Here is a 27928-nt window from a genome sequence, read left to right on the forward strand (position 1 = left end):
TATTGACAAGTTTTTCCAACACTTTTGATAAACAGGTCAAAATTGAAATTGGCCTATAACAGTTAGGATCAGCTTGATCTCCCCCTTTAAATAATGGACGCACCGTGGCTGCCTTCCAAGCAATGGGAACCTTCCCAGAGAGGAGAGACAGGTTAAAAAAGTCAGTGATAGGCTTGGCGATGATAGGGGCTGCAACCTTAAGGAAGAAAGGATCTAAACCATCTGACCCAGATGGTTTTTTGGGGTCAAGTTTAAGGAGCTCCTTTAGCACCTCACACTCAGTGACTGCCTGCAGGGAGAAACTTTGTAGCGGGGCAGGGGAAAAAGAGGGAGGAGCATGGGGGCTAGTCGCATTAGAAGGGGTGGGAGATGAGGAAATGTTGGACGGGCAATGAGGCATGGCTGAGTCAAATAGGAATCCTGATTTAATGAAGTGGTGATTAAAGAGCTCAGCCATGTGCTCCTTGTCAGTAACAACCACATCATCAACATTAAGGGACATGGGCAGCTGTGTGGAGGAGGGTTTATTCTCCAGGTCTTTAACCATTTTCCAGAACTTCTTGGGGTTCGACCCACAGAGAGAGAACTGCTTCTTAAAGTAACTAACTTTGGCCTTCCGGATAGCCTCAGTGCACTTATTTCTCATTTGCCTGAACGAGAGCCAGTCAGCCTGAGTATGTGTGTGCCGAGCCTTTCGCCAAATGGAATTCTTGAGGTGGAGTAACTCTGCCAGATCACGACGAACCAGCAGCTGAACATGTTTTTAATTCTCATTTTCTTTATGGGGGCGTGTTTGTTAACAATACCACTGAAAATATCAAAAATGGTCCAGGCATCTTCCACAGAGGGGATCAAGCTGATTCTATACCAATTTACAGGGGCCAGGTCATGAAGGAAGGCTTGCCCATTAAAGTTTTTTAGCAAGCTTCTATGACAAATCAGGACAGGTCGTTTCACTGAGCAGCCATTAAGAACACAGGCTGTAAAACAGTGATCACTAAGGTCATTACAGAAAACACCAGACTGATACCTATCAGGATTATTTGTGAGGATAACATCAAGGAGAGTGGGCGAGCGGTTTGCTGATGTCAACGTTGTGAACAGAGTGCCCCATGGTGGCGGTGGGGTTATGTTATGAGCAGGCATAAGCTACGGACAATGGGCAATTTGAATGCGCAAACATACCGTGACGAGATCATGAGGCCCATTGTGGGAATATCTGTATTTCCAGTCATGTGAAATCCATAGATTAGGGCCTAATTAATTTATTTCAATTGATTTCCTCATATGAACTGTAACTCTGTAAAATCAATGAAATTGTTCCATGTTGCGTTGATTTTTTTGTTCAGTATATTAAAAACCCATTTGATTATCATTTGATTACCTCAGTGGTCAGGTTCAGGTCTTCAGCTGCACACAATTCAAATAAATGCTGCCATTATTATTGCTGGTGGGAAGGGACACATGTACGCTTGCACTCACTCACACATGCACACACACTCATCCGCTGTATCCCCCTAACACATCCCAATCCTTCTCCTCTATCCTCTAAAGGCTGGTAAGGGCTATATCCCCACCCTTTGGTCAGTGTATCTTAAAACAGCCAGCTGTCTTCACCAAATCATATGCATCCAAACACACACACACTAAGCAAAGATTTTTATAACAAAACCAAGATAGACCACAGCCCGTTGTTTCAAATGGGAACAAATGTCTCATTTTTCTATCTGTGCAATAAGTGGTGAAAATCCCCAAGCTGATGTCAATAAAGATGGATTTTTTATGAATAGGCCTAATATGAATTCCAATCTGGCTGTTGATTTAGGGGAAGCTAGGTTTCTGTCAAATCAGCAGGCATCTCTCTTCCTTCTGTTTATTTCAACCAGAACTGCTGGTATAGGAGCCATTTTCTGTTCTTGGTTATTGCTCTTCTCTCAGTTCATGTTCTGTAGATAGACAGTATGTGATTTATTGACAAGGTATAGGCAGGCAGCCATTGTTGTAATGAGCCAACTTTGATTTGCTGAAACAGAATATGGCAAACAGCACATGTAAGTGTACAAAAATAACTAGTTATATAACTAGTTACATTATCGATTTCAAATCACTGCAATGTTTGATGTTTGAGTTTATTTTACCAGTATTGAGCTCTCACATGCAGATCCAGTATAGTCGTGGTCAGGAGTTGAGTAGGAGACTGCAGGCTTGGATCAGCGCTCTCAGGCAGCAAGATATTTCCTGTGGAGACTGAAGTTGTGATAAAGTGTGTCTGGCTGTCTAGCAGCAGCCCACTCCTACTGTATTGTGTGTGTGTGTGTGTGGGGGCCTGTGTGTTTGTTGGCCTGTGTGTGTGTGGGCCTGTGTGTGGTCTAATTTTGCTTCAGCCAACACCTTTCATTGGCTTCTCTGAAAAGGTAGACAAGTACATATACACACACACAGGGACTGTATAAGGACTCTACCCCAGACAACAGCTGAAGGGGTGGTGATGTCACCCAGCATGGGGTCTGAGTTAAGCCAGACTTCCAACACATGAAGAATGGATTTGTATGCTGCAAAACAAGAAAGGAAGCAGACCAAATGAGTTTGTCTCAAATGCTCTAACTTGCCATATGGAAGCATTTCTTGCTTTATCCACAGTAGGCTTAACCATTAAATGTTACAGGTTGCTATCAATGGTGGAACACTTGTTTGTTCAGCTAAACAGACACTTGGAGAGAGGGGGGATAAAACAGATATCTGAAGATGAAGCTTTTATAATGGGATTGCAAACCCAAATAGTATGGCTTTGTCATTCAGACTTAACCCTTGATGGGTTAACAACACCCTTTACCCCATTAACCCATTACTGTATTTGGGCCAGTGCCTTCACTCATGTGTGTCCTCTGTTCCTCCATTGTAAAGGCAGGGTGTGAACCTCAATAGTCTGGAGGTGTCTTCTTCATCAGCCCTGATCTGATAAAATAAGATAAGAAAGCAATATGGCAGGCTAGTGTGAATGAAGGAAAAATGTGACGTGCGCACACACACACACACACACACACACACACACACACAGAGGCTACCCATGAGTAAGACAGGTATATAAACCTAAGGGGCCATGAGGGACAGTTCATATGAAACTGCAGCATATATCCTGCTTTTCCCTGTGGGTTCTTTCATTCCTAAAAAAGAAAATATATATATATATATATCTAATATGACCGCCAGCGTTTCTGGCCATTGCATAGTCCCTCTACACCCACCCATTTATTGTTCTAGTGAACATATTAGATCAAGTCTGGCCCAATATGGTGGGACATTTGATGGTGATTGTGTTTTGTCTGCCTCATCCATTCCCCTGTTTTCCTGATTCCCAGTAATGCCCGGGGCTCCTGGAAGATTAGGCTGTCTATTTCCATGGGCCTCCGACATGTGGCCATGCATAGTTTGTAGGCTGACACCAGAACCATACACACACACACACACACACACACACACCCTCCAGGTCCATTGGCAGACCCGGACACCATACACACACACCCTCCAGGTCCATTGGCAGACCCGGACACCATACACACACACCACACACAACCAGTGCTTAATTTGTAAATCGGGAGGTGCCAGAAAACAAAGTGAGCGCGAAAACGGGGTGACCTGGGGAGAAAATAAATCATGCCACGAGAGGTACCGGATCCAGCCAAATAGGTTCCGGAACAAAACAGTCCAAAACGGAGAGGTGCCGGATCCTGTTCCGGCAGGATCCGGCTCAAATTAAGCACTGCACATGACACACCACACACACACACACACACACACCAGGCCCATTCCAGCTCCTCTCCTCCTTTTTCCCCCATGCTGTGAAATGCAGGGATTTGCTCTCCCTCAATTTGCCCCAGCTTCCGGCCCTCACTGACAACACCCTGCGGAGGCACAGGTGCATCACAGTTTAGGAAGAGGAGTGATTAGTGAGGAGCTAAAGCACTGCTCCAATCAGCCAGTAAGCTACTCCATCAGATGGCAAGAACACTGTCCCTACTACAGTAAGCACTTGACAGTCTGTCCCTATCATGGACATGTTTTATGAGTAAAAGTCCCTGACCAGTTTATAGACTGAAGGGATGGAAGTGTCATAGTAAAGTAATTGATGAATGATGTGAATTAGAAAGCCATGATGTAGATCAAGTTAAGCCTGTGTGTCTTCTGAGACAATAGGGTGGATGAGAGGCGGAAAGGCTGGTGGAGATGATGTGTGTGTGTGGGGGTGTTTCCCTACTTCCGTCACACCTCACTGAAGTATCCTCAGGAAACATAGCAACAGCAGGGTAGAAATGATCAAATCATATTTATTTTGTGAAGAATTGACTTTGCAAATTCCTTATTCATTTCCTCTCTCTCTCCCTTCCTCCTCCTCTGTATCCTTTTCTCTCTCTCTCTCTTGCTCTCTTTCCAGCTATCTCCCTCATCTGTCACTATCTCTCGCTCGCTCCTTCTCTCTCTCTCCTGTGAAAAATATACCTAGTAAGGGTAGAAGCTAAAATGTGTATGCTGATTCGGTCTCAGAGCCATAATACTACTACTCTCTCAGCCCTCAAAGAACAGCTTGCTAATGAGAGTTGTAAGTGTGATGAAGCAAGTGCAAAGACTTACTCAACGAACCCACTTACTCAACAAACTGGTCCTTTGTAGCTCAGTTAGTAGAGCATGGTGCTTGAAACGCCAGGGTAGTTGGTTTGATTCCCGGGACCACCCATACTTGACTGTTAGTTGCTTTGGATAAAGGCATCTGCTAAATGGCATATATTATGTATTATTATTAACCCAGTGAAAGGGAGCTTACAACAGAATCTCAGAATAGTGTTGCAAGTCTGGTCTTAAGTTTGGCCGACTGTTTTCAATTTGCACTGAGGATTGCCATAGCTAGCGTTCAGCTCACCTGTCACCCATCAAACACACTAATTACTGTACTAGGCCTTGATATTACTACTTAATTACTTGTAGAGAGAAAAACAGCCCATGTAGATTAAACCAAAGGAAAAGGCACAACTCTTCTGGATTAAAAACTCACTTTTATTTACAGAGCAAATTCATAGCAGCAATAGTTTGGTCCTGAGACCATCCTCAGACTACATGTATCCAGCCCATCTGTTCCACTGCTTGGTTTCAGTTTCTCTAGATGGTTGGTCAATGCTGTTGAAAACAATGTATTTACTTGTAGGTGTCTCTTCATCTACAGTATACTACAGTGTAGTTCTCCAAGGAAGATGGCTGGCCAGTTTGTTCCCAGACGGGTTAACAGGCTGCATACTCAGGGTAGTGCGTATGGCCCAGGACATCACTGGGGCCGAGTTCCCTGCCATCCAGGACCTCTATACCAGGCGGTGTCAGAGGAAAGCCCTAATTGTCAAAGACTACAGCCACCGAAGTCATAGACTGTTCTCTCTGCTACCGCACGGCAAGCGGTACCGATGCACCAAGTCTGGAACCAACAGGACCCTGAACAGCTTCTACCCCCAAGCCATAAGACTGCTAAATAGTTAGTTTTATAGTCCGGTTAGCTATTTGGTTAAATATCTGCATTGACCCTTTTTACACTAACTTTTTTTGACACATAACGCTGCTTCTACTGTTTATTATCTGTCACTTATTCTTAGTTATATGTACATACACTACGTGACAAAAAGTATGTGGACACCTGCTCGTCGAACATCTCATTCCAAAATCATGGACATTAATATGGAGTTGGTCCTCACTTTGCTGCTATAAAAGTCTCCACTATTCTGGGAATGCTTTCCACTAGATGTTGGAACATTGCTGCGGGGACTTGCTTCCATTCAGCCACGAGCATTAGTGAGGTCGGGCATTGAGTTGGGCGATTAGGCCTGGCTCGCATACCAGCGTTCCAATTCATCCCAAAGTTGTTCGATAGGGTTGAAGTCAGGGCTCTGTGCAGGCCAGTCAAGTTCTTCCACACCGATCTCGACAAACCATTTCTGTATGGACTTTGCTTTGTGCAAGGGGGCATTGTCATGCTGAAACAAGAAAGGGCCTTCCCCAAACTGTTGCCACAAAGTTGGAAGTACAGAATCGTCTAGAATGTCATTGTATGCTATAGCGTTAAGATTTCCCTAACAATGGAACTAAGGGGACTAGCCCGAACCATGAAAAACAGCCCCATACCATTATTCCTCCTCCACCAAACTTTACAGTTGGCACTATGCATTCAGGCAGGTAGCGTTCTCCTGCCAGCCGCCAAACACAGATTTGTCCGTTGGACTGCTAGATGGTGAAGCGTGATTCATCACTCCAGAGAATGCGTTTCCACTGCTCCAGAGTCCAATGGCGGGAGAGCTTTACACCACTCCAGCCGACACTGGCATTGCGCATCGTGATCTTAGGCTTGTGTGCGGCTGCTCGACCATGGAAACCCATTTCATGAAGCTCCTGACGAACAGTTCTTGTGCTGATGTTGCTTCCAGAGGCAGTTTGGAACTCGGTAGTGAGTATTGCAACCGAGGACAGATGATTTTCACGTGCTACACGCTTCAGCACTCGGCGGTCCCGTTCTGTGAGCCGTTGTTGCTCGTAGACGTTTCCACTTCACAATAACAGCACCGGGGCAGCTCTAGCAGGGCAGAAATTTTACGAACAGACTTGTTGGAAAGGTGGCATCCTAACACGGTGCCACGTTGAAAGCCACTGAGCTCTTCAGCAGTGGTGTAAAGTACTTAAGTAGAAATACTCGAAAGTACTACTTAAGTAGTTTTTTGGGGTATCTGTACTTTACTTTCCTTTTTATATTTTTGACTACTTTTACTTTTACTTCACTACATTCCTAAAGACAAATATGTACTTTTTACTCCATACATTTTTCCTTACACCCAAAAGTACTCGTTACATTTTGAATGCTTAGCAGGTCAGGAAAATTGTCTAATTCACACACTTATCAAGAGAATATTTACATTTCAGTCATTTAGCAGACGCTCTTATCCAGAGCGACTTACAGTTAGTGAGTGCTGTCATAAATGCTGTAGGTGGGTGTAGTGGTGGAATTAAGCGCAGGACACCGAAGTATAGTCCAAAAGACTTTAGTGGAATATCCAACAAGGAAAACAGAACAAACTTGCCCGAAGGCGAAACTACGCACGTAGGCGACAAACAAAAGGCGCACTACACAGGTGCGTGAAACGCTCCAACACAGTGGAGTAAAGCTCAACCGAGCGAATAAGGAAATCGACAAGCAAACATACGACAGGAACAATCACACACAAACACAGACACACCCAACGAGACTTAAATAGAACACTAATGAGGACTAACTAGACACAGGTGTACAACATCAAGACCAAACCAAACGAACATGAAACATAGATCGGTGGCAGCTAGTACTCCGGGGACGACGACCGCCGATGCCTGCCCGAACCAGGAGGAGCAGCCTCGGCCGAAACCGTGACAGTACCCCTCCCTTGACGCGCGGCTCCAGCCGTGCGCCGACCCCGGCCTCGGGGACGACCAGGAGGACGCGGAGCAGGGCGCGCGGGATGGTCCCGGTGGAACTCCGACAGGAGAGATGGGTCTAGGATGTCCCTCCGCGGCACCCAGCACCGCTCCTCCGGGCCGTACCCCTCCCACTCCACGAGATACTGGAGACCCCCCATCCGGCGTCTGGAGTCCAAGATGGACCGAACGGTGTACGCCGGAGCCCCCTCGATGTCCAATGGGGGCGGTGGAGTCTCTCCTATCTCATTGTCCTGGAGTGGACCAGCTACCACCGGCCTGAGAAGAGACACATGGAACGAGGGGTTAATATTCTTATATTCAACAGGTAGATGTAACCTATAACACACCTCGTTCAATCTTCTCAGGACTTGAAAGGGCCCCACAAACCGCCGACCCAGCTTCCGGCAGGGCAGGCGGAGGGGCAGGTTTCTGGTAGAGAGCCAGACTCGATCTCCGGGTGCGTACACCGGCCCCTCACTGCGGTGGAGATCGGCGCTCGCCTTGTGACGAAGGACGGCCCGCTGCAGGTGGACGTGGGCAGCGTTCCACATCTCTTCCGAGCGCCTCATCCAATCATCCACCGCAGGGGCCTCGATCTGGCTCTGCTGCCATGGTGCCAGAACCGGCTGGTAACCCAATACACATTGGAAAGGGGTTAGGTTAGTAGAGGAGTGGCGGAGAGAGTTCTGGGCCATCTCGGCCCAGGGAATGTAACGCGCCCACTCCTCAGGCCGGTCCTGGCAATACGACCTCAGAAACCTACCCACATCCTGGTTAACACGTTCTACCTGCCCGTTACTCTCCGGGTGGTACCCCGAGGTAAGGCTAACCGAGACCCCCAAACGCTCCATAAACGCTCTCCACACACGGGAGGTAAACTGAGGGCCTCGATCAGACACTATATCCTCGGGGACCCCGTAATGCCGGAAGACGTGGGTAAATAGGGCCTCAGCGGTCTGTAGGGCAGTAGGAAGACCCGACATAGGGAGAAGACGACAGGCCTTAGAGAACCGGTCCACAACGACCAGGATGGTGGTATTCCCCTGAGAGAGGGGAAGGTCTGTTACAAAATCCACCGAGAGGTGGGACCATGGTCGTTGTGGAACGGGTAGGGGCTGTAACTTACCCCTGGGCAGATGTCGGGGCGCCTTACACTGGGCGCACACCGAGCAGGAGGAGACGTAAACCCTCACATCCCTAGCCAAAGTAGGCCACCAGTATTTAGTGCTAAGGCAATGCACTGTCCGGCCAATACCCGGATGTCCAGAGGAGGGTGATGTGTGAGCCCAGTAGATGAGTCGATCCCGAATCTCGAGCGGAACGTACCTCCGACCCTCAGGACATTGTGGAGGGCTGGGGTCGGTACGCAACGCTCGCTCGATCTCGGCATCGACCTCCCACACCACCGGTGCCACAAGGCAAGACTCCGGTAGAATGGGAGTAGGCTCAACGGACCTCTCCTCCGTGTCATACCGCCGGGACAGTGCATCTGCCTTACCATTCTGGGACCCAGGGATGTACGTGATTTTAAATACGAACCTGGTGAGAAACATACTCCATCGAGCCTGGCGAGGGTTCAGTCTCCTCGCTGCCCGGATGTACTCCAGGTTCCGATGGTCAGTCAAAATGAGGAAAGGGTGTTGAGCCCCCTCAAGCCAATGCCTCCACACCTTAAGGGCTTGAACTACAGCTAACAGCTCCCTGTCCCCAACGTCATAGTTACGCTCCGCCGGGCTGAGCTTTTTGGAGTAAAAAGCACAGGGGCGGAGTTTAGGTGGCGAGCCGGACCGTTGAGAGAGAACGGTCCCTATACCAGCCTCAGACGCGTCCACCTCAACCTGAAATGGAATTGTGGGATCCGGATGCGCCAGCACCGGAGCCGACGTAAACAGGTCCTTCAGTCTCCCAAAGGCCCTGTCCGCATCAGCTGACCACTGCAGGCGCACCGGACCCCCCTTCAGAAGGGACGTGATGGGAGCTGCCACCTGTCCAAAACCCCGGATAAACCTCCGGTAGTAATTCGCAAAGCCCAAGAACTGCTGCACCTCTTTTACAGTGGTTGGCGTTTGCCAATTACGCACAGCGGACACACGATCCACCTCCATTCTCACCCCTGACGCGGACAACCGATAACCCAAAAAGGAGACCGACTCCTGGAAAAACAGACATTTCTCTGCCTTGACATATAGGTCGTGCTCCAACAGCCTCCTCAATACACGTCGCACCAGGGTTATATGCTCGGCTCGGGTAGACGAGTACACCAGAATATCATCAATGTACACGACCACCCCTTGTCCCTGCATATCCCGGAAAATGTCATCTACGAAGGATTGGAAGACTGATGGAGCATTCATCAACCCATATGGCATGACAAGATACTCGAAATGACCTGACGTGGTACTAAACGCCGTTTTCCATTCATCGCCCTCCCTAATGCGCACCAAGTTATACGCGCTCCTGAGATCCAATTTTGTGAAAAACCGCGCCCCATGCAATGACTCCGTCATGGTCGCAATCAGAGGGAGTGGATAACTGTATTTCACAGTAATCTGATTGAGACCACGGTAATCAATGCACGGGCGCAACCCTCCATCTCTCTTTTTCACAAAAAATAAACTCGAAGAGGCGGGGGAAATGGAAGGCCGAATGTATCCCTGTCTCAAAGATTCGGCTATGTAAGTCTCCATAGCTTTCCTCTCCTCTTGAGACAAAGGATACACATGGCTCCGTGGGAGCGCTGCTCCTGCCTGGAGATCAATCGCACAATCCCCCTGTCTATGGGGAGGCAACTGCGTCGCCCTAGTTTTGCTAAACACAAGAGCTAAATCCCCATATTCAGGCGGAATGTGCAGTGCGGGCACTTGGTCTGGACTTTCCACCGAAGTCGCCCCCACGGAAACACCCAGACATCGCCCCTCACACTGAGCAGACCACCCATCGAGAGCCCTCTGTTGCCACGAAATAGCAGGGTTATGGGTGCTTAACCAGGGAATCCCCAGCACCACTGGGTACGCAGGAGAGTCGATCAGATACAGCTGTATAGTCTCTTCATGACCCCCCTGCGCACACATCCTAAGTGGCGCTGTGACCTCCCTGATCAACCCCGACCCCAACGGGCGGCTATCTAAGGCATGTACGGGAAAAGGTTTGTCAACAGGTAGGAGAGGGATCCCTAACTCTAAACAAAACTTTCGATCAACAAAATTCCCAGCTGCGCCTGAATCTACTAGCGCCTTATGCTGGGAATGAGGTGCAACCTGTGGAAAACCAACAGGTATACAAAAGTGCGCAACAGAAAGCTCTGGGTAAGCGGGGCGTCTACTCACCTGGGAGGCCCCCCCAGTGCGTGGCCTGTTGTCTTCTCCCTCTGAGAACCCTCCCCAGCACCTGGCCGCAGTGTGCCCTCCACGACCGCACTTGGTGCAGGAGACAGGCCCCCTCGGGCTCTTCCTCCTCCGCTCTCTAGCGCCAGCGCCCCCGAGCTCCATGGGGCACGGCTCGGAGGCGCTGGAGGGTGAAATGGACGGACCCCCCTCGGAACGTCCGCGGGTAGCTAGCAGGTTATCCAGCCTGATGGACATGTCGACCAACTGGTCGAACGAGAGGCTGGTGTCCCTACAGGCCAGCTCCCTACGGACGTCCTCGCGTAGACTAGTTCTGTAGTGATCGATGAGAGCCCGCTCATTCCACCCTGCATCCGCCGCTAGAGTACGGAATTCTAAGGCGAACTCCTGGGCACTCCTCCTCCCCTGCCGGAGGAAGACCAGACGCTCCCCCGCCGCTTTCCCCTCCGGGGGATGGTCAAACACCGCCCTGAAGCGGCGGGAGAACTCGTCGTAGGTGATGGTGTTCGCGTCGATCCTCCTCCACTCTGCGTTGGCCCATTCCAACGCCTTCCCGGAAAGGCAGGAGATCAGGGCGGACACGCTCTCATGTCCCGAGGGCGCCGGGTGCACGGTGGCCAGGTAAAGCTTCACCTGGAGAAGGAATCCCTGACACCCGGCCGCGGTCCCATCGTAGGCCCTCGGGAGCGAGAGTCGAACTCCTCTGGGTTCCGGAGCGGGAATGGGCTGACTTCCCGATGGGGCTGGCAGAGAGGATGGCGGTGTAGGAGCCCCCCAGCCTCGGATGGTGGTGATCACCTCCTGCAGTGCGGACCCATCTGCAGGATCTGGTCACTCTGTTCACGGACCCTGTCCTCCAGCGTCGCCTGGGCTGCTGCGGCTCCTGCTGATTCCATTCTTGTGGTGTGTGATTCTGTCATAAATGCTGTAGGTGGGTGTAGTGGTGGAATCAAGCGCAGGACACCGAAGTATAGTCCAAAAGACTTTAGTGGAATATCCAACAAGGAAAACAGAACAAACTTGCCCGAAGGCGAAACTACGCACGTAGGCGACAAACAAAAGGCGCACTACACAGGTGCGTAAAACGCTCCAACACAGTGGAGTAAAGCTCAACCGAGCGAATAAGGAAATCGACAAGCAAACATACGACAGGAACAATCACACACAAACACAGACACACCCAACAAGACTTAAATAGAACACTAATGAGGACTAACTAGACACAGGTGTACAACATCAAGACCAAACCAAACGAACATGAAACATAGATCAGTGGCAGCTAGTACTCCGGGGACGACGACCGCCGATGCCTGCCCGAACCAGGAGGAGGAGCAGCCTCGGCCGAAACCGTGACAAGTGCATACATTTTTCATACTGTATGAACAGTCCCTGGTCATTCCTACTGCCTCTGATCTGGTGGACTCACTAAACACATGCTTCATTTGTAAATGATGTCTGAGTGTTGGAGCATGCCCCTGGATATCCGTAAATGTTTAAAAAAAAAAAAGAAAAGGGTGCCGTCTGGTTTGCTTAATATAAGGAATTTGAAATTATTTATACTTTTACCTTTTGATACTTAAGTATATTTTAGCAATTACATTTACTTTTGGTACTTAAGTATATTTAAAACCAAATACTTTTAGACTTTTACTCAAGTAGGATTTTACTGGGTGACTTTCACTTTTACTTAAGTCATTTTCTATTAAGGTATCTTTACTTTTACTCAAGTATGGCAATTGGGTACTTTTTCCACCACTGCTCTTCAGTAAGGCCATTCTACTGCATGTTTGTCTATGGAGATTGCATGGCGGTGTGCTCGATTTTATACACAGGTCAGTAACGAGTGTGGCTGAAATAGCCGAATCCACTAATTTGAAGGGTTGTCCACATACTTTTGTATATAAAGTGTATCTACCTCAATTACCTCTTACACCTGCACATCGACTCTGTACTGATACCCCATGTGTATAGTTAAGTTATCGTTACTCATTGTGTATTTATTATTATGTGTTTTATTTTTCTATTATTTCTCTATTTTCTTTCTCTGTATTGTTGGGAAGGGCCCGTAAGTAAGCATTTCACTGTTAGTCACTGTTTACGAAGCATTTGACAAAGACAATTTCATTTGATTTGAATCGTGGATTTCCTCTCACTGGCTTTGGAAACACACCATCTAGATTAAAAGAGGGGAGAGTTTAGTGAATGTTGTCAAAGCTCACCTGCTGTCGCTATTGCTGCGCCATCTGTCTGCGACTCCCCCCACAAAAACTCCAGACTGGCCCATAATCCCTCTGTCTGGAACTCTGTGTGGTTCCTTGGCTGTGTTCCAATTCTATACCCTTTTCCCAAAGTGTGCACTCTTGGATATAAAAGGAATGAAGTGGTGTAAGGAATATGGTGGAAACTTCCTCCAGCTATGCTTGCAACAATCCAATGCTTCCAGGCCCTAAATGCATGAAGGGGTGTAAACTAGTGCACACTTCTGGACGAAGGGTAGAGAATCGGAACTCAACCCTCGTTTCCCTAGGATTTGATCTATGGTGTAAAAACACTAGGGATTCTCGTGCCTTCTAGCTGCTATCACCTATGTTGGTGCCCTGTGAGTCATGTCAATATCTTCAGTTTAGGTCTGCATGCATCCTGACCTGATAAGCACACATAGTTCAAATCTCAGATTGACATCAGTGCATGATTTCTACTTCTACTTCTACTTCTACTTCTTGATGTCACTCGTTGATTCCCTAGTTGGGATTCAGCACCTCAGTAAGATCATGCACCAAATAGGAAGAGTCGTACTGTATGTCTCTTTAGCCTGTGTGTTACTCAAGCAAACTGCCCTTTTCGGTGAGGTGTCCCTAATCCCTTACACCATGCTACTCCCCTCAGCCTCAGATTGGGGGCAACAGGGGCACACACCTATAAGCATGCAAGCATGTACACACACACACACACACACACACACACACACACACACACACACAAGTGCATGGAGATACACACCAACAGACACAGGCCAATATGTTTTTATTTTATACAATACACACACACACTTCCTACTAGATCAGTCTGGCAGACTGTGTGTGTGTTTCTAATGAGAGCCCTTTGGAGTGAGTGACGGTGTCAGAAGGTTAAATGTCACCCTCTCATGGCCATCCTGACCAATTAATAGAGGAGGATGACCTCTACCTTGGCTCTACCAGCACCACTATTAAACCTATTTTCTCTATACACCAACAATTAGCCTATATTGTTTTGTTCAAGGTCTCCGCTTACCATTTACTTTTGACGTAAGCCGTCTAAGCAAAACATCTATTTGGAAGCACTTTAGTTAGTTACGGAATGGACGGATGTGAGGTGTACTAGCTGAATGGACGGATGTGAGGTGTACTAGCTGAATGGACGGATGTGAGGTGTACTAGCTGAATGGACGGATGTGAGGTGTACTAGCTGAATGGACGGATGTGAGGTGTACTAGCTGAATGGACGGATGTGAGGTGTACTAGCTGAATGGACGGATGTGAGGTGTACTAGCTGAATGGACGGATGTGAGGTGTACTAGCTGAATGGACGGATGTGAGGTGTACTAGCTGAATGGAAGCAGACAAACTGATCTGGTATATTCATTTATTTTAGATATTTACCTTCTTATCTACAGTCAAACCCCAGTGGAATGGTTTGTCGTGTGTACGGCCAGGACTCCCCCTCAATGTGTGTTCATGTTGCGTGTCCTTGACCACCCCAAACACGTATGTTGTCATGTCTCCCCTGTCTCCTGTGCTATCAGGCCCTGGCACACCTGATTCCTGTCAGAATTTATTAAGCGTCTTCCCAGAACTTTACAATGCAATACCCCTTACCTCGCCATTTACCGTAGGCTCCATTCAACTAGCGCTGAGGCAGCACTTTCTCTGTCACTTTCTCAATTCTCCCCCACCAAACAACAGTACCACTATACAGGAGAGAATGGGGATGTCTCTTCACAGTCCATGTTGTTCCTTGAGGTGGTGTTTTATGTTGTTTTTTTTTACTGATTTTATTGCTTGCTTGAGTTACCTGAGGTGTACAAGTAGATTTGAATCAGTGGATCATATTTTGCAAGGTACCTGAGTGAGTGAGTGAGTGAGTGAGTGTGTGTGTGTGTGTGTGTGTGCGTGCATGTGTGCAGTCATTGTGTAGAATGAACAAGAATAGTACTGGTATGAAATTCTCCAGGCAAGGCCCAAACAATTGTATTGATAGGGGATAACATCGATGGACATCCATGTCTGAAAACATCAAAGGATTCCCTGAACTGCTGTAAGCACATAAGCCTTCAAACAGGAACAATGAAGTGAGGTTTGGTAAGCTAAAGTACACTTATTAGCACATAAGCTTTCAAACAGGAGCAATGAAGTGAGGTTTGGTAGGCTAAAGTACACTTATTAGCACATAAGCTTTCAAACAGGAGCAATGAAGTGAGGTTTGGTAGGCTAAAGTACACTTATTAGCACATAAGCTTTCAAACAGGAGCAATGAAGTGAGGTTTGGTAGGCTAAAGTACACCTATTCACTCAGTTGGTAGAGCATGGTGCTTGCAAAAGTCGGGATCGTGGGTTTGATTCTCGCCGGGGCCACCCATACGAAATGTATACACACACTATTGCAAGTTGCTTTGGATAAAAGTGTCCGCTAAATGGCATATGTATTGTATTAATATATGATAGGTTTGGTAACATACACTTATTCATACCCAATGGTTGACGAATCAGACAGTGTAATCGTCACAGAATAGACAGATTCAGTACACAATCATCATGCGCTTTCTTCTCATATGAAACTCTCTGATGTCTGTCAAATAGGACATCTTAACACAGAGAAGAAAGCGGTGTCTGGGCGCAAATGCCATCAAATACTGCCAAATTAGCAAAATGTCAAAGATGAGTCTTTGAAAAGGTCAGCGGGAAACCTTTTTAGATAATCATGTAATGATGCTATTCCAATGACAGGCCTTTCACTTGTGGGATACGGTCTGCATGCAATAGTAAATGCTGGAATTTCTAACTAGAAATACAGTGAGCTCCAAAAGTATTGGGACAGTGACAATTTGTTGTTTGTTTTGGCTCTGTACTCCGGCACTTTGGTTTTTAAATTATACAATGACTATGAGGTTAAAGTACACACTGTCAGCTTTAATATGAGGGTGTTTTCATCCATATTGAGTGAACCGTTTAGAAATTACCACACTTTTTGTACTTTTCATAAATAAGAATAGAATATGTTAGAAACACTTCTACATTCAATTGGATGCTACCATGATTAGAGATAATCCTGAATGAATTGTGAATAATGATGAGTGAGAAAGTTACAGACACACAAATATTATACCCCCAAGACATGCTAACCTCTCACCATTACAATAACGGAAGGTTAGCATTTTTGGAGGGTTATGATATTTGTGAGTCTGTAACTTTCTCACTCAACATTATTCCTGATTCATTCAGGATTATCCGTAATCATGGTAGCCTCCACATTAATGTAGAAGTATTTAGAAAATTATAATATTCTTATTTACAATAAAAGTGACTCCAAAATGACACAATACATTATTGACCATGAATTTCTATTGGGCACAAAATAATCTGAAACACAACCAAAACAAACAGCAAATGCATCCAACAAATTTGTAGAGTCACAAGCCTGATGTAGTCATTGCGTGCTGTGAATATGGGACCAAATACTTAACTTTTTAGTACTTTAACACACATACAGTATAACTGAATTTGTCCCAATACTTTCAGTCCCCTAAAATGGGGGGACTGTATACAAAAAGTGTTGTAATTTTCTAAATAGTACACCCGATATGGATGAAAATACCTTAAAATTAAATCTGACAGTCTGCACTTTAAACTCTATTTCATTTCAAATCCAATGTGCTGGAGGACAGAGCCAAAACAACAAAACATTTGTCACTTTTCCCAATACTTTTGGAGCTCAATGTACTTGATAGATACTCTGTCGCATTTCTATTTGTTTATGTTGTCTATAAGACAATGATTTACGCTATTGTACCTTGAGTGCCCAGACATACTCTGTCATTAATGCAAGATGTAAACTGTCCTATTTTCACATCAGACAGCCCAGGTCTATTAGTGTTATTATTGCCTCCAACAGTATCGCATCCTGATTTCCATGGTTTCATTCACTTTAAGCCTTAGTCGTCCATTTGATATGCAGCGCAGGGCGGTACGATAGTGGTTTCTGTCAGGGCAAGGAATCGTTTTCTGCATTTGATAATGCCACCGACCCCAGGAGTGGACTAAAGGATTCTGGGTCAGGTATAATCTTCTCTTCCCTGCACCGTGGCAACTCAAATCCAAACATTGCCTTTCTCTTTGAGCCGTTATGGCTTTGACATTTTGTGATTAGTTTTACAGTAATGCCCGCCGGCATGTCCTTCTAGGATTCATGTGATCCGTTCGCCACCAACAACAACAAGAACAAATATAATAAAAAATAAAAAAAGAATAACAAAACAACAAGAGGCCTATTTCTTTTCTCTTTTTTTCTTGCCCTCCTCGATCACCATGGAGATAACCGGGTTGTGTTTACCACCTGACTTCTGTGGGGCACAATGGAAATATGATTATGGTAATAGGGTTGTGTTTAGTGACGATCGAGGAGGACTTGTCCAGACACTTAGGTCCAGTGAAGAGGCCCATTTAGGCGATACCCACAGCCTTAATTAAGATTTTATTCATTTTAATTAAACTAGATGAGCTTTGATTAAGCACTCAGAGGCCCCAATGTGGCCACGGCTGAACAATGGTGGCCCTTTTGTCAACAACGTAATGAAGCGCTTCGTCTGCTGTTGCTGTTTTTGGCCGAGAGGAGTGCTCATTTGCTTGATGGGCGCTCTGACACCGTCTCTTAATGCGCTTCCAAATGTAGGTGACCTTTGAGAAGGCTCGATCTGTGCGTCACCACGAAATGCGTGGGGAAGGGAATTAATGTTGCGCGGCGCCACGAAAGCTCGCAAAGCTTTCGGCTCATCAGGCAAGACTAACACACACCAGCGGAATCAGGCAGCCAGTGCCATCTCTCACCTCTCTTTCTCTCGCTCTCTTTCTCTCAGTGAGAAAGGCAATTTGTATCCTATTTTATTCATTGAGCTTTTATTGTTATTACTCTTATTCACTTACTTTCCAATAGTTGTTGCATTGTCGTGTGGTGAACATGCAAGGAAGTATTTAGTTGCACTGTATACTCCATGTACTGTATGTCATGTGTATATATGACAAATAAACAAACTTGAACTTGAACACACACATACATCTAATTTTGGCAGTTACCTGTACATCTCTCTCTCGGCAGCCACTGAGTGCCCCGACAAAAGAAAGGCGATAGCCAGGCTCTCCTAGCCCACTAATGTACCCACAAAGAGCTTTCTAATATGCACAACGAGGTGAAAAAAAACAGATTCAAAGTTCTATGACACTGTAGAGTAGGCCGGCACTCTAAAATGAATCACAAAGCGGTAGGCCTAAACGTTGGGCACCGTATATGGAATCAAAGAAAAATGCTGTGTAAGATGGGGATGGACGGCTGCACCAAGCCAAGACTGCTGCCAGTCGGCGCTGATGAATTAGACTGTGTTCAATTAAAACTCCTCTTGTCCGGCTCACGCTCCAAACGGCTCGCGCTTTGTATTATTGACATTTCCCTTAATTACCAGCTGTCCCCACAGCCAGATTTGTAATTTATGCGGCGGAAATGATTTTCTTACCATCACTCCAATGAGCCTCTCGATTCTTTGTTGCAGTGAAAGCTTTCTACGGACATGGATTCGATCAGCCGTCTGTAATGTTTTTGACTGGCTGTACCTTAAAGATTTTATGTGCATGCACATTTAGAGACTTCCTGCTTGTTTGTTGTGTGTTGGTCTGGAGGTTACTGCGCTCATTCTCCTCTTCCTGTTATGTCATTCGCTGTTTGTTTGTTTGTAGGTTGCTGCTACACCACTTTGCAGTGTAGAGGTTGCAAGTGACATAACACAAGCTGCCAAACTAGAGCAGTAGGTACTCAACTCTTACAGTTTTATGTACCAGGAAAGCCCACCCATGGGTGTGAAACCCATAAACCTGCAGAACATTGAGGTACTAACACATCTAATGAGCTGAGAGGCCAAACAGTCATCAGACAGCTGAAAGCCATGCTGTGGTGAGATGACCTATCGCTCCTGCCATATATGATTGGCTCACCGTATTTCCCCTGCAATAGAATACGTTATAGTATGGAAACATGTTTTTGCCCAGGATTTACAAGCCTTTGAGGAAACCAATTGATAGCTTTGCAATATGAAAACCAAAAGCACAGAGCACTTTTAGTTAGGGAGAGAGGGGGAGAGCGAGGGAGAGAGAGGGCATGAGCAGAAATGTTTAGCCATTGAATAGATGTTAATAGATACACTCCTCCCGTATCGGCCAGGTCCATACAGTTGCAAGCCTCCCTGAATTTTGCTTAATGGCTTTATTACCTGCCAATTTCTGCTCCCTCTCTGCGTGATTGCTGCTGGGAAAATGCTGCCTGCAGGGATATGTTCCTTTTTAGAGCACAGAAATAATGAAGCGACATGGCGAAATGGATTTGATTCAAGCTACGTGCTACGAGGCAATGAAGGGGCAGAAAATAGTTGGTGGGGGTGATGAAGGGGCAGTGGAAAGAAAAACAATTTTGCGAGGCAATTCAGCGGGAAAAAAGAGCACAAGCCTCCGCTGAATGCCATCCCCCCAGCATCTCATAAATGTATTAGAGATTGAAGTCACGGACCGGGCCCCAATCTCGATAATCGAAAACAAACCTAGTTTAATCCCTCAGGTGTCCTCTATTGCCTTTCTACATAGCATCACACACACACACACACACAAAACCTCCGTGGGCAAACGTGCTGCAATGTTTATTGAATTAATGCACCCTCCAGATGCCAGCGAGAAGACACAAACAGGCGGTATCAAGGTCTTGGACTAACGGTCTCTCTGACAGGAAGTGGCACAATGTAATGCTGTTTCAGGTGTTGGGCCATGCTGTGGAACAGGCCTTTATTGGGCTTATGAAAGGATTATTTTGTATGATCATGTAGTTAATGAAACATTTGGAAGAGTTTATACTCCAGATGGACCCTATGGAGTAGATTTTGATGGTGATGGTCTCTCACATCAGACATGAAATATGTTCTACTGTAATATTGGCGGTCAGACAGGCCTATATGCAGTGAGGTTAAACACAGTTGTGGTTGTGGTGTGTTTGAAGCATGCAATTGAAGGCATCTCCACTCTGATGTCTGATTTCTGTTATAGTCGCCTCTCTCTTGCTCGCTCGCTCTCTCTCTCTCTCCTCTCTCTCTCTCTCTCTCTCTCTCTCTCTCTCTATCTCTCTCTCTCTCTCTCTTCCATAGTGTGTAGCATGTAGTTGAAGCCATCTCTGCTCTGATATCTGATGTAATTTTTTTCTCCTTCTCTCTCTCTCTCTCTCTCTCTCTCTCTCTCTCTCTCTCTCTCTCTCTCTCTCTCTCTCTCCTGAAGCAACGTTGGGGACCCTGGACTTCAGTTTACTGTATGACCAGGAGAACAACGCTTTGCACTGTACCATCAACAAAGCCAAGGTAAGCATCCGTGATGATGTTTATTGTCAGTCAAGGGGAAATTGTTTCCACGGTTTAGGGTTAACCAAAGTAAAACACACCCACACAACCAGAACCACCCCAAGCATGGATCAACATATCATTGGTTAAATTGGCTAACTAGTTATATCAGTTGTTAATTAATTACCAATCTGTGCTATTAAGCTGTTATCCAATGCTGTCAAGTTAAAACTAGATTGCGCACTGAGTCCTTATCGTAATGCTTGTCGAGTTAGCAGATGTAGTATCGACACTCACATTTGTATTGCTTGGTAGTCACTGGAGCAATTCCATTTAAGTGCGTAGGTCAGGGGCTCAATAGCAGTACTTCTTTCGATCCAGACATGGCAATACAGTACTTCTTTCGATCCAGACATGGCAATACAGTACTTCTTTCGATCCAGACATGGCAATACAGTACTTCTTTCGATCCAGACATGGCAATACAGTACTTCTTTCGATCCAGACATGGCAATACAGTACTTCTTTCGATCCAGACATGGCAATACAGTACTTCTTTCGATCCAGACATGGCAATACAGTACTTCTTTCGATCCAGACATGGCAATACAGTACTTCTTTCGATCCAGACATGGCAATACAGTACTTCTTTCGATCCAGACATGGCAATACAGTACTTCTTTCGATCCAGACATGGCAATACAGTACTTCTTTCGATCCAGACATGGCAATACAGTACTTTGCTGGTCTCTAACTTAGCGTATGACATGGAATAAATGGTATGTTTCTTGTTAAATAGTCAGCCGTTTGCAATTTATCCTTATTTAAACCCAGCCTGTAAATGGGACCATCATTTCCCCCCTATTTCAGATAAAAGATGAAGACTACTTTTAGGGCTCAGCAGCGCTCTTTTTTTCGATTTCAGATATCTATAAAGGTCCACGGACACCCATGATGCTACATGGTTATATTTTGATCAAGGTGGTTGATAGCGTCTCTCTGTCTCAAACACACACACACACACACACACACACACACACACACACACACACACACACACTCACTCTCACACACACACACACACACACACACACACACACACACACACACAAAGACACACACACACACACACACACACACACACACACACACACACACACACTCATAGCTAAACATGTACCAGAGGCTCACAGGGGGATCACTGGCAGCTTGTTTTGGCTCTGTCGGTGTGTATGTGTGTGTTCTCTGCTTCTTGCCACTCCGTGGTCATTTGAAGGGTATTTCCCCTGACAACAAGCTGCTGGTAGCATCTGTTGCTGTCCACTTTACTCTGGATCCAGCCCAAGCCTTTAGTCTGTCCTTACAGCAGCTCTGCAGTACACACACAGGTCAACACACGCACATGAAAACACAAACACAGACAAAAACACATGTGCATGCACAGGCTCACGCACTCAAAAACACACACCCACCCACACAAAGAAAAACACACATGCTGTAGCGGGTGATGTTGGACGGAGTCAGACGCAGGAGAGGAAATCACGGAATAAATGGTTTAATCAATAAACAGAGGTACGCAGCAATGCGTAATACACACCAGTGCGGACAAACGGTGCACTGGGGGAAATAAGGCACACGGGTGAATAAACCAGCGATACACAATAGAATCGAGCTCCACCGAGCTATAATCTCCTCTACAATAAACAATCACACACAAAGACAAGGGGGCAGAGGGAACACTTATACAGGTACTGATGAGGGGATATGAACCAGGTGTGTGTAATAAACAAGACAAAACAAATGGAATGGAATGAAGATATGAGGAGCGGCAGTGGCTAGAAGGCCGGTGACGACGAACGCCGAAGCCTGTCCAAACAAGGAGAGGAGGTAGCTTCGGAGGAAGTCGTGACAGTACACCCCCCCCCCCCCCCCCCCCCCCCTCCTTGACACGCAGCAAACCGTGGGCTCAGCTTCCAGCAGGGCATGCGGAGGGGCAGATTCCGGGTCAAAAGCCAGACCCGATCACCCGGTACAAAGACCGGGGCCTCACTGCGGTGGCAGTCAGTGTTGGCCTTCTGACGACGCCTGGCGCGCTGGAGGTGGACGTGAGCAGTGTTCCACGTCTCCTCCGCGCGCCGAAACCAGTCAGCCACCACAGGAACTTTGGTTTGACTCTGACACCATGGTGCCAGAACCGGCTGATAACCTAAAACACATTGAAATGGAGATAGGTTAGTGGAGGAGTGGCGGAGAGAGTTCTGGGCATATTCGGCCCATGGCAAGAACACCGACCACTCCCCCGGCCGGTCCTGGCAGTAGGACCGCAGGAACCTATCCACATCCCGATTAACCCGTTCCACCTGCCCATTAGGGTGAAAACCAGAGGTCAGGCTGACCGAGACCCCCAGACGTTCCATGAACGCCTTCCAGACCCTGGATGTAAACTGGGGACCCCGGTCAGACACTATATCCTCTGGCACCCCGTAGTGCCGGAAGACGTGAGTAAATAGGGCCACCGCAGTCTGCAGGGCCGTGGAGAGACCGGGCAGAGGAAGGAGGCGGCAGGCTTTCGAAACGCGGTCCACAATGACCAGGATGGTGGTGTTACCTTGAGAGATGGGAAGATCAGTAAGGAAGTCAATACACAAGTGGGACCATGGCCATGGTGGAACTGGTAAGGACTGTAACTTACCCGCTGGGAGGTGCCTAGGAGACATACACCCTCATGTCCTTAGCCAAAGTAGGCCACCAGTAGTTCCTGGTCAGGCAACGCACTGTACGACTGATACCTGGGTGACCAGAGGAGGGGGACGTGTGCCCAATAGATCAGATGGCCCAGCTGGACACTGAGGTGGAGATGGCTCGGTGCGAAACGCCTGCTCTATGTCCGCGTCCACCGCCCACACTACTGCCGCCACAATGCAGGAGGCCAGGAGTATAGGGGTGTGGTCTATGGGCCTCTCCTCTGTGTCGTACAGCCGTGACAGTGCGTCTGCCTTCACGTTCTTAGTACCCGGTATGTAGGATAGTGTCAAATCAAACCGGGTGAAGAACAGGGCCCACCTGGCCTGGTGAGGGTTCAGCCTCCTCACTGCCCGGATGTACTCCAGGTTACGGTGGTCAGTCCAGACGAGAAAAGGGTGTTTCGCCCCCTCGAGCCAGTGCCTCCACACAGTCAGGGCTCTGACAACAGCCAACAGCTCCCGATCACCAACGTCGTAGTTCTGCTCTGCCGGGCTGAGCTTCTTAGAGAAGGCACAGGGGCAGAGCTTGGGTGGCATGCCCGAGCGTTGAGATAGGACCGCGCCTATCGGGATGGGCCAGTACTGGGGCTGAGGTGAACAGAGCCCTCAGGTTACTGAAAGCCCTGTCAGCCTCAGCAGACCAGCGGAGCCGGGACGGCCCACCCTTCAACAGAGAGGTGATAGGAGCTGCGACCTTGCCAAAGCCCCAGATAAACCTCCAATAGTAATTGGCAAAGCCAATAAAGCGCTGTACCTCCTTTACCGTGGTTGGAGTCGGCCAATCACACACGACTGAAATGCGGTCTCCCTCCATCTCCACACCTGTGGTGGTAATGTGGTATCCGAGGAAGGAGACGGACTGCTGGAGAAACAGACACTTTTCTGCCTTGGCATAAAGGTCATTCTCCTACAGTCGGGCCAGCACTTTGCCAACCAGGGACACATGCTCGGCGCGTGTAGCGGAATACACCAGAATGTCATCGATGTAGACCACCACACCGCGACCAAGCATGTCCCGAAACACCTCGTTCACAAAGGACTGAAAGACTGATGGAGCATCCATCAAACCGTACGGCATCACCAGGTATTCGTAATGCCCCGTGGTTGTGCTGAATGCTGTCTTCCACTCGTCCCCCTCTCGGACACGCACCAGGTTGTCCACACTCCGGAGATCTAATTTTGTGAAGAAGCGCGCCCCATGCATTGACTCGATCACATATGGAATGAGGGGTAGAGGATAACTATAACGAATAGTCCCCTTGTTCAGTGCTTGGTAATCAATGCAAGGGCGCAGACCTCCGTCTTTCTTCTTCACAAAAAAGAAACTTGAGGAGGCGGGTGAAGTGGAGGGATGTATTAACCCCTGGCCCAGGGACTCAGAGACGTATGTCTCCATTGCCTCAGTTTCAGCCTGCGACAGGGGATATACATGACGGGCTGATAGTGGAGAAATAGAGGTCCAGCTGCAGGAGGAAACCCTGGCAGTGGGCCGCTGTCCCGTCATACTCCCTCGGTCGGGAAAGGTGAATCCCTCTGGGTGCTGGGGTGTTGGTGGCTGGATCCGGTAGCTCAGCTGGACCCGAAGGATCGGGTCCTCTCCCCTCCAGGCGTTGGACAACCTGGAGAACCCGATCCATCGCTTCACCCAAGCTGGCAAGCATATTTCGAATGCTCCCAGACCTGGTCCACGATTCCATGTATTCAGGTGTGTGATTCTGTAGCGGGTGATGTTGGACGGAGTCAGACGCAGGAGAGGAAATCACGGAATAAATGGTTTAATCAATAAACAGAGGTACGCAGCAATGCGTAATACACACCAGTGCGGACAAACGGTGCACTGGGGGAAATAAGGCACACGGGTGAATAAACCAGCGATACACAATAGAATCGAGCTCCACCGAGCTATAATCTCCTCTACAATAAACAATCACACACAAAGACAAGGGGGCAGAGGGAACACTTATACAGGTACTGATGAGGGGATATGAACCAGGTGTGTGTAATAAACAAGATAAATGGAATGAAGATATGAGGAGCGGCAGTGTCTAGAAGGCTGGTGACAACGAACGCCGAAGCCTGTCCGAACAAGGAGAGGAGGCAGCTTCGGATGAAGTCGTGACACATGCATGCGCTTGCTCACGCACACACTCAAACCCACACAAAAACACATGTGCATGCACACACACACATTCAAACCCACACACACGCAAATTCCCCCCAAGAAGGGAAATCTCTTCATGTCTGAGACTCAAAGCATTTTCCCTCACTGTGTTTTCTTTAAATAATCGCCGCTTCCTCTTGAAGATTACTTTTAGGGTTCAGTAGCTCCCTCACTGGGCTCTAGGACATAGCAGGAAACATCTGTAGATATCTCTTCCCCTCAGTTGCTCACCCAAATTCTTTGTGACATTTACCAGTTAATGATCTCAAATGGATTTCCTGTGACCTACTGCATGCTATTGTATCATGGCTAGGTCTGCAATAGGCCAGATGGGATGTCTGAATACAGAGGCTCAGGTGGCTCAAGAGGAATGTCTGAAATCAGGATTATTTACTGAATACTGCATCCTTTCCACCCCAAACAAATGGCGTCTCCATCCGAATCAATAAGGTGGGGAAAAATGGAAAAGGTTACAGAGCCTCTGCTATCTTTTCCCTCTCCACTCGAAGTTGAAGTGGCCATTTTCCTTTTCCACCTTGCTCGTTATTGTCTTTTCAGGATAAGTAGGTCCAGTTTACCTAGCCAGATCCACATTGGCTGGCTTAGGGGGAGTGCCAGACAGGGAGAGGCAAGTCAGACACTTGCTTTGCCCTCTTCCACATACCCTTTTCTCCTCAAAGAGAACCAGCTGGCTGATCTGAGAATAACCCGTTCTTGTTCTTGTTCCAAATCCTTCTATTCCCCAAGTCACAGGGGTAACACACTAGGGTCATGTTCAGCAGGGCACGCTAGGATTTATTTTTGCCACGGAAAACGAAAATATGTTGTTTTAAGTTCAAGCAGTACCTCCCTCTTTCACCCTAGTTTCTCCTTACCGAACATGCCAATCTGAGATGCCAGATTAGGCCTTTGGTTAGTGACTTCCCCTGGGATTTAAACTGCTCCAGCTGTACACCGTCAGTGCAAGGCTCTATATGAAACCCCAGGTGTCATAGTAGGCAGCAGGCTTCCTCTGCTCCGGCTCCTGGAACCTGGCAGCGCACTAGCGAAGACCCAGTCCAGGGAGCTCCAGGAGACTCCTCTGGCTTCCTCTCAAAGCCTTGGAGCAGCGGCTGGGCTAGAATCTGAGAGAGACTCCCTCTGGGTTTTGAGGATTTTAAGAGTATCAGGTCCCATTAGGATACTTGTCATCGCATAACATAACTGGAATGCATGTCAAAAAGGCAAAACAACAAATAAAAGCTCTGCTTATAAAAGCCTTATAAAAGCTCTGCTTTTCTTCCTTGGTGGTGGGGAAATTTCACCTCTGACTTACTTGTGACAGACTAAATATCTGCTTCACGTACATTTTCACATCCTCTATGCACTCTTTCTTTAGTGCAAAAGTTAACACACTAGAAAAGACAAGCAGTTGAATGGAGTCAAGAAAACTGGAGTCCCTTTAAAAGTTTTCTTTAATTCCCAGAAGAGGACATTGATGGGTGTTTTTCCCTGGCATGGATTCGGTATGTTAAAGAAAAGGCCATGTCTCAATAGACACTCAGGACATACATGGTCAATAAATAACTACATGATTGATGCATTTATGCCAAGAACACAGAGTACAGAAAAAGTCATATTTCTTTTATAATGCAAAACAAAGACTTCTCAGCCTATTCCCTATCTAGTGCACTTCATTACATTGTTTGATCCATAACTTGTTTTCTTTAGACTGATCCATCAACCCAGAACCTATCAAGCATGACGAGACACTCTGGATGAAGCTAGCGTGGCTAGGCTAAGCATTGCTAGCTAGTGGATCTTGGCCGATAGCCTTATGAGGGAAGTTAATTTTTATTAATTTTTTTACTACTGACCGTATGAGCAGAATGTGTGAGTCTCTCTCTCGCTGTGCGAAATACACTTGTTAGCTCAATCTAAGTAATAAAGGCCATGGACGGTGCCAGGGATGTGCTGGAGTCTATCAACAAAAAACTGCCGAAACTGGAGATGCTAGAGACACTCCAACAGAGCAGCTCAGAACGGCCAACCAGTTTGAAGTTCAGCCAAAAGGAAATAGACAAACTGAAGAAGGAGAACGAATCTTTGAAAGGTACTATACATAACATTCAGAATGCAGTTGAGACAATTCATCGGGAGAACAAACGCTGAAGGAGTCACTGCTTGATGTACAATCTTGGGGAAAGAGGCACAATCTATTTTTTTAGGGGATTTCTGAGACAGAAAATATCGAACCAGAGGATAGTGTGAAGGAATTTATGACTGAAAAGATGAAACTGCCCTCCGATGTGGTGGGGAAAATCCCCTTCTCCAGGGTGCATAGAATGGGGAAATCTTTCGGAGGCAGACCTTGCGCAATAATTGTGCGCTTTGAACATTTCAAAACATCATGAAATGGTCAAAAGCAGGGGCAGAGAATGAAAAGGAACTAACTATGGGATGAATGACCACTTTCCCCACGACATAAACAAGAGACGCAAAGTACTATACTCTGTCATGAAAGAACACAGGGGCCGGAGCAACCGAGTTGCAATGGTTGTGGACAAAATGTTCGTAAATGGCTGTTCAGAGACACAAAAATGAT

General features: G+C 47.1%; 1 protein-coding gene across 1 annotated transcript in view; it reads left to right on the forward strand.

Moving 5' to 3' along the window:
- The window catches only part of doc2b (double C2-like domains, beta), a 324284-nt gene that overhangs the window by 176532 nt on the left and 119824 nt on the right, over positions 1-27928 (forward strand). The window contains exon 10 of the mRNA XM_084178089.1: positions 20381-20460. Within this exon, the coding sequence (XP_084034215.1) occupies positions 20381-20460 (80 nt within the window). The remainder of the gene's footprint in view (positions 1-20380; positions 20461-27928) is intronic.

The sequence above is a fragment of the Coregonus lavaretus genome (assembly GCF_964263955.1).
Source record: "Coregonus lavaretus genome assembly, chromosome: 15".
Taxonomy (NCBI): Eukaryota; Metazoa; Chordata; class Actinopteri; order Salmoniformes; family Salmonidae; genus Coregonus; species Coregonus lavaretus.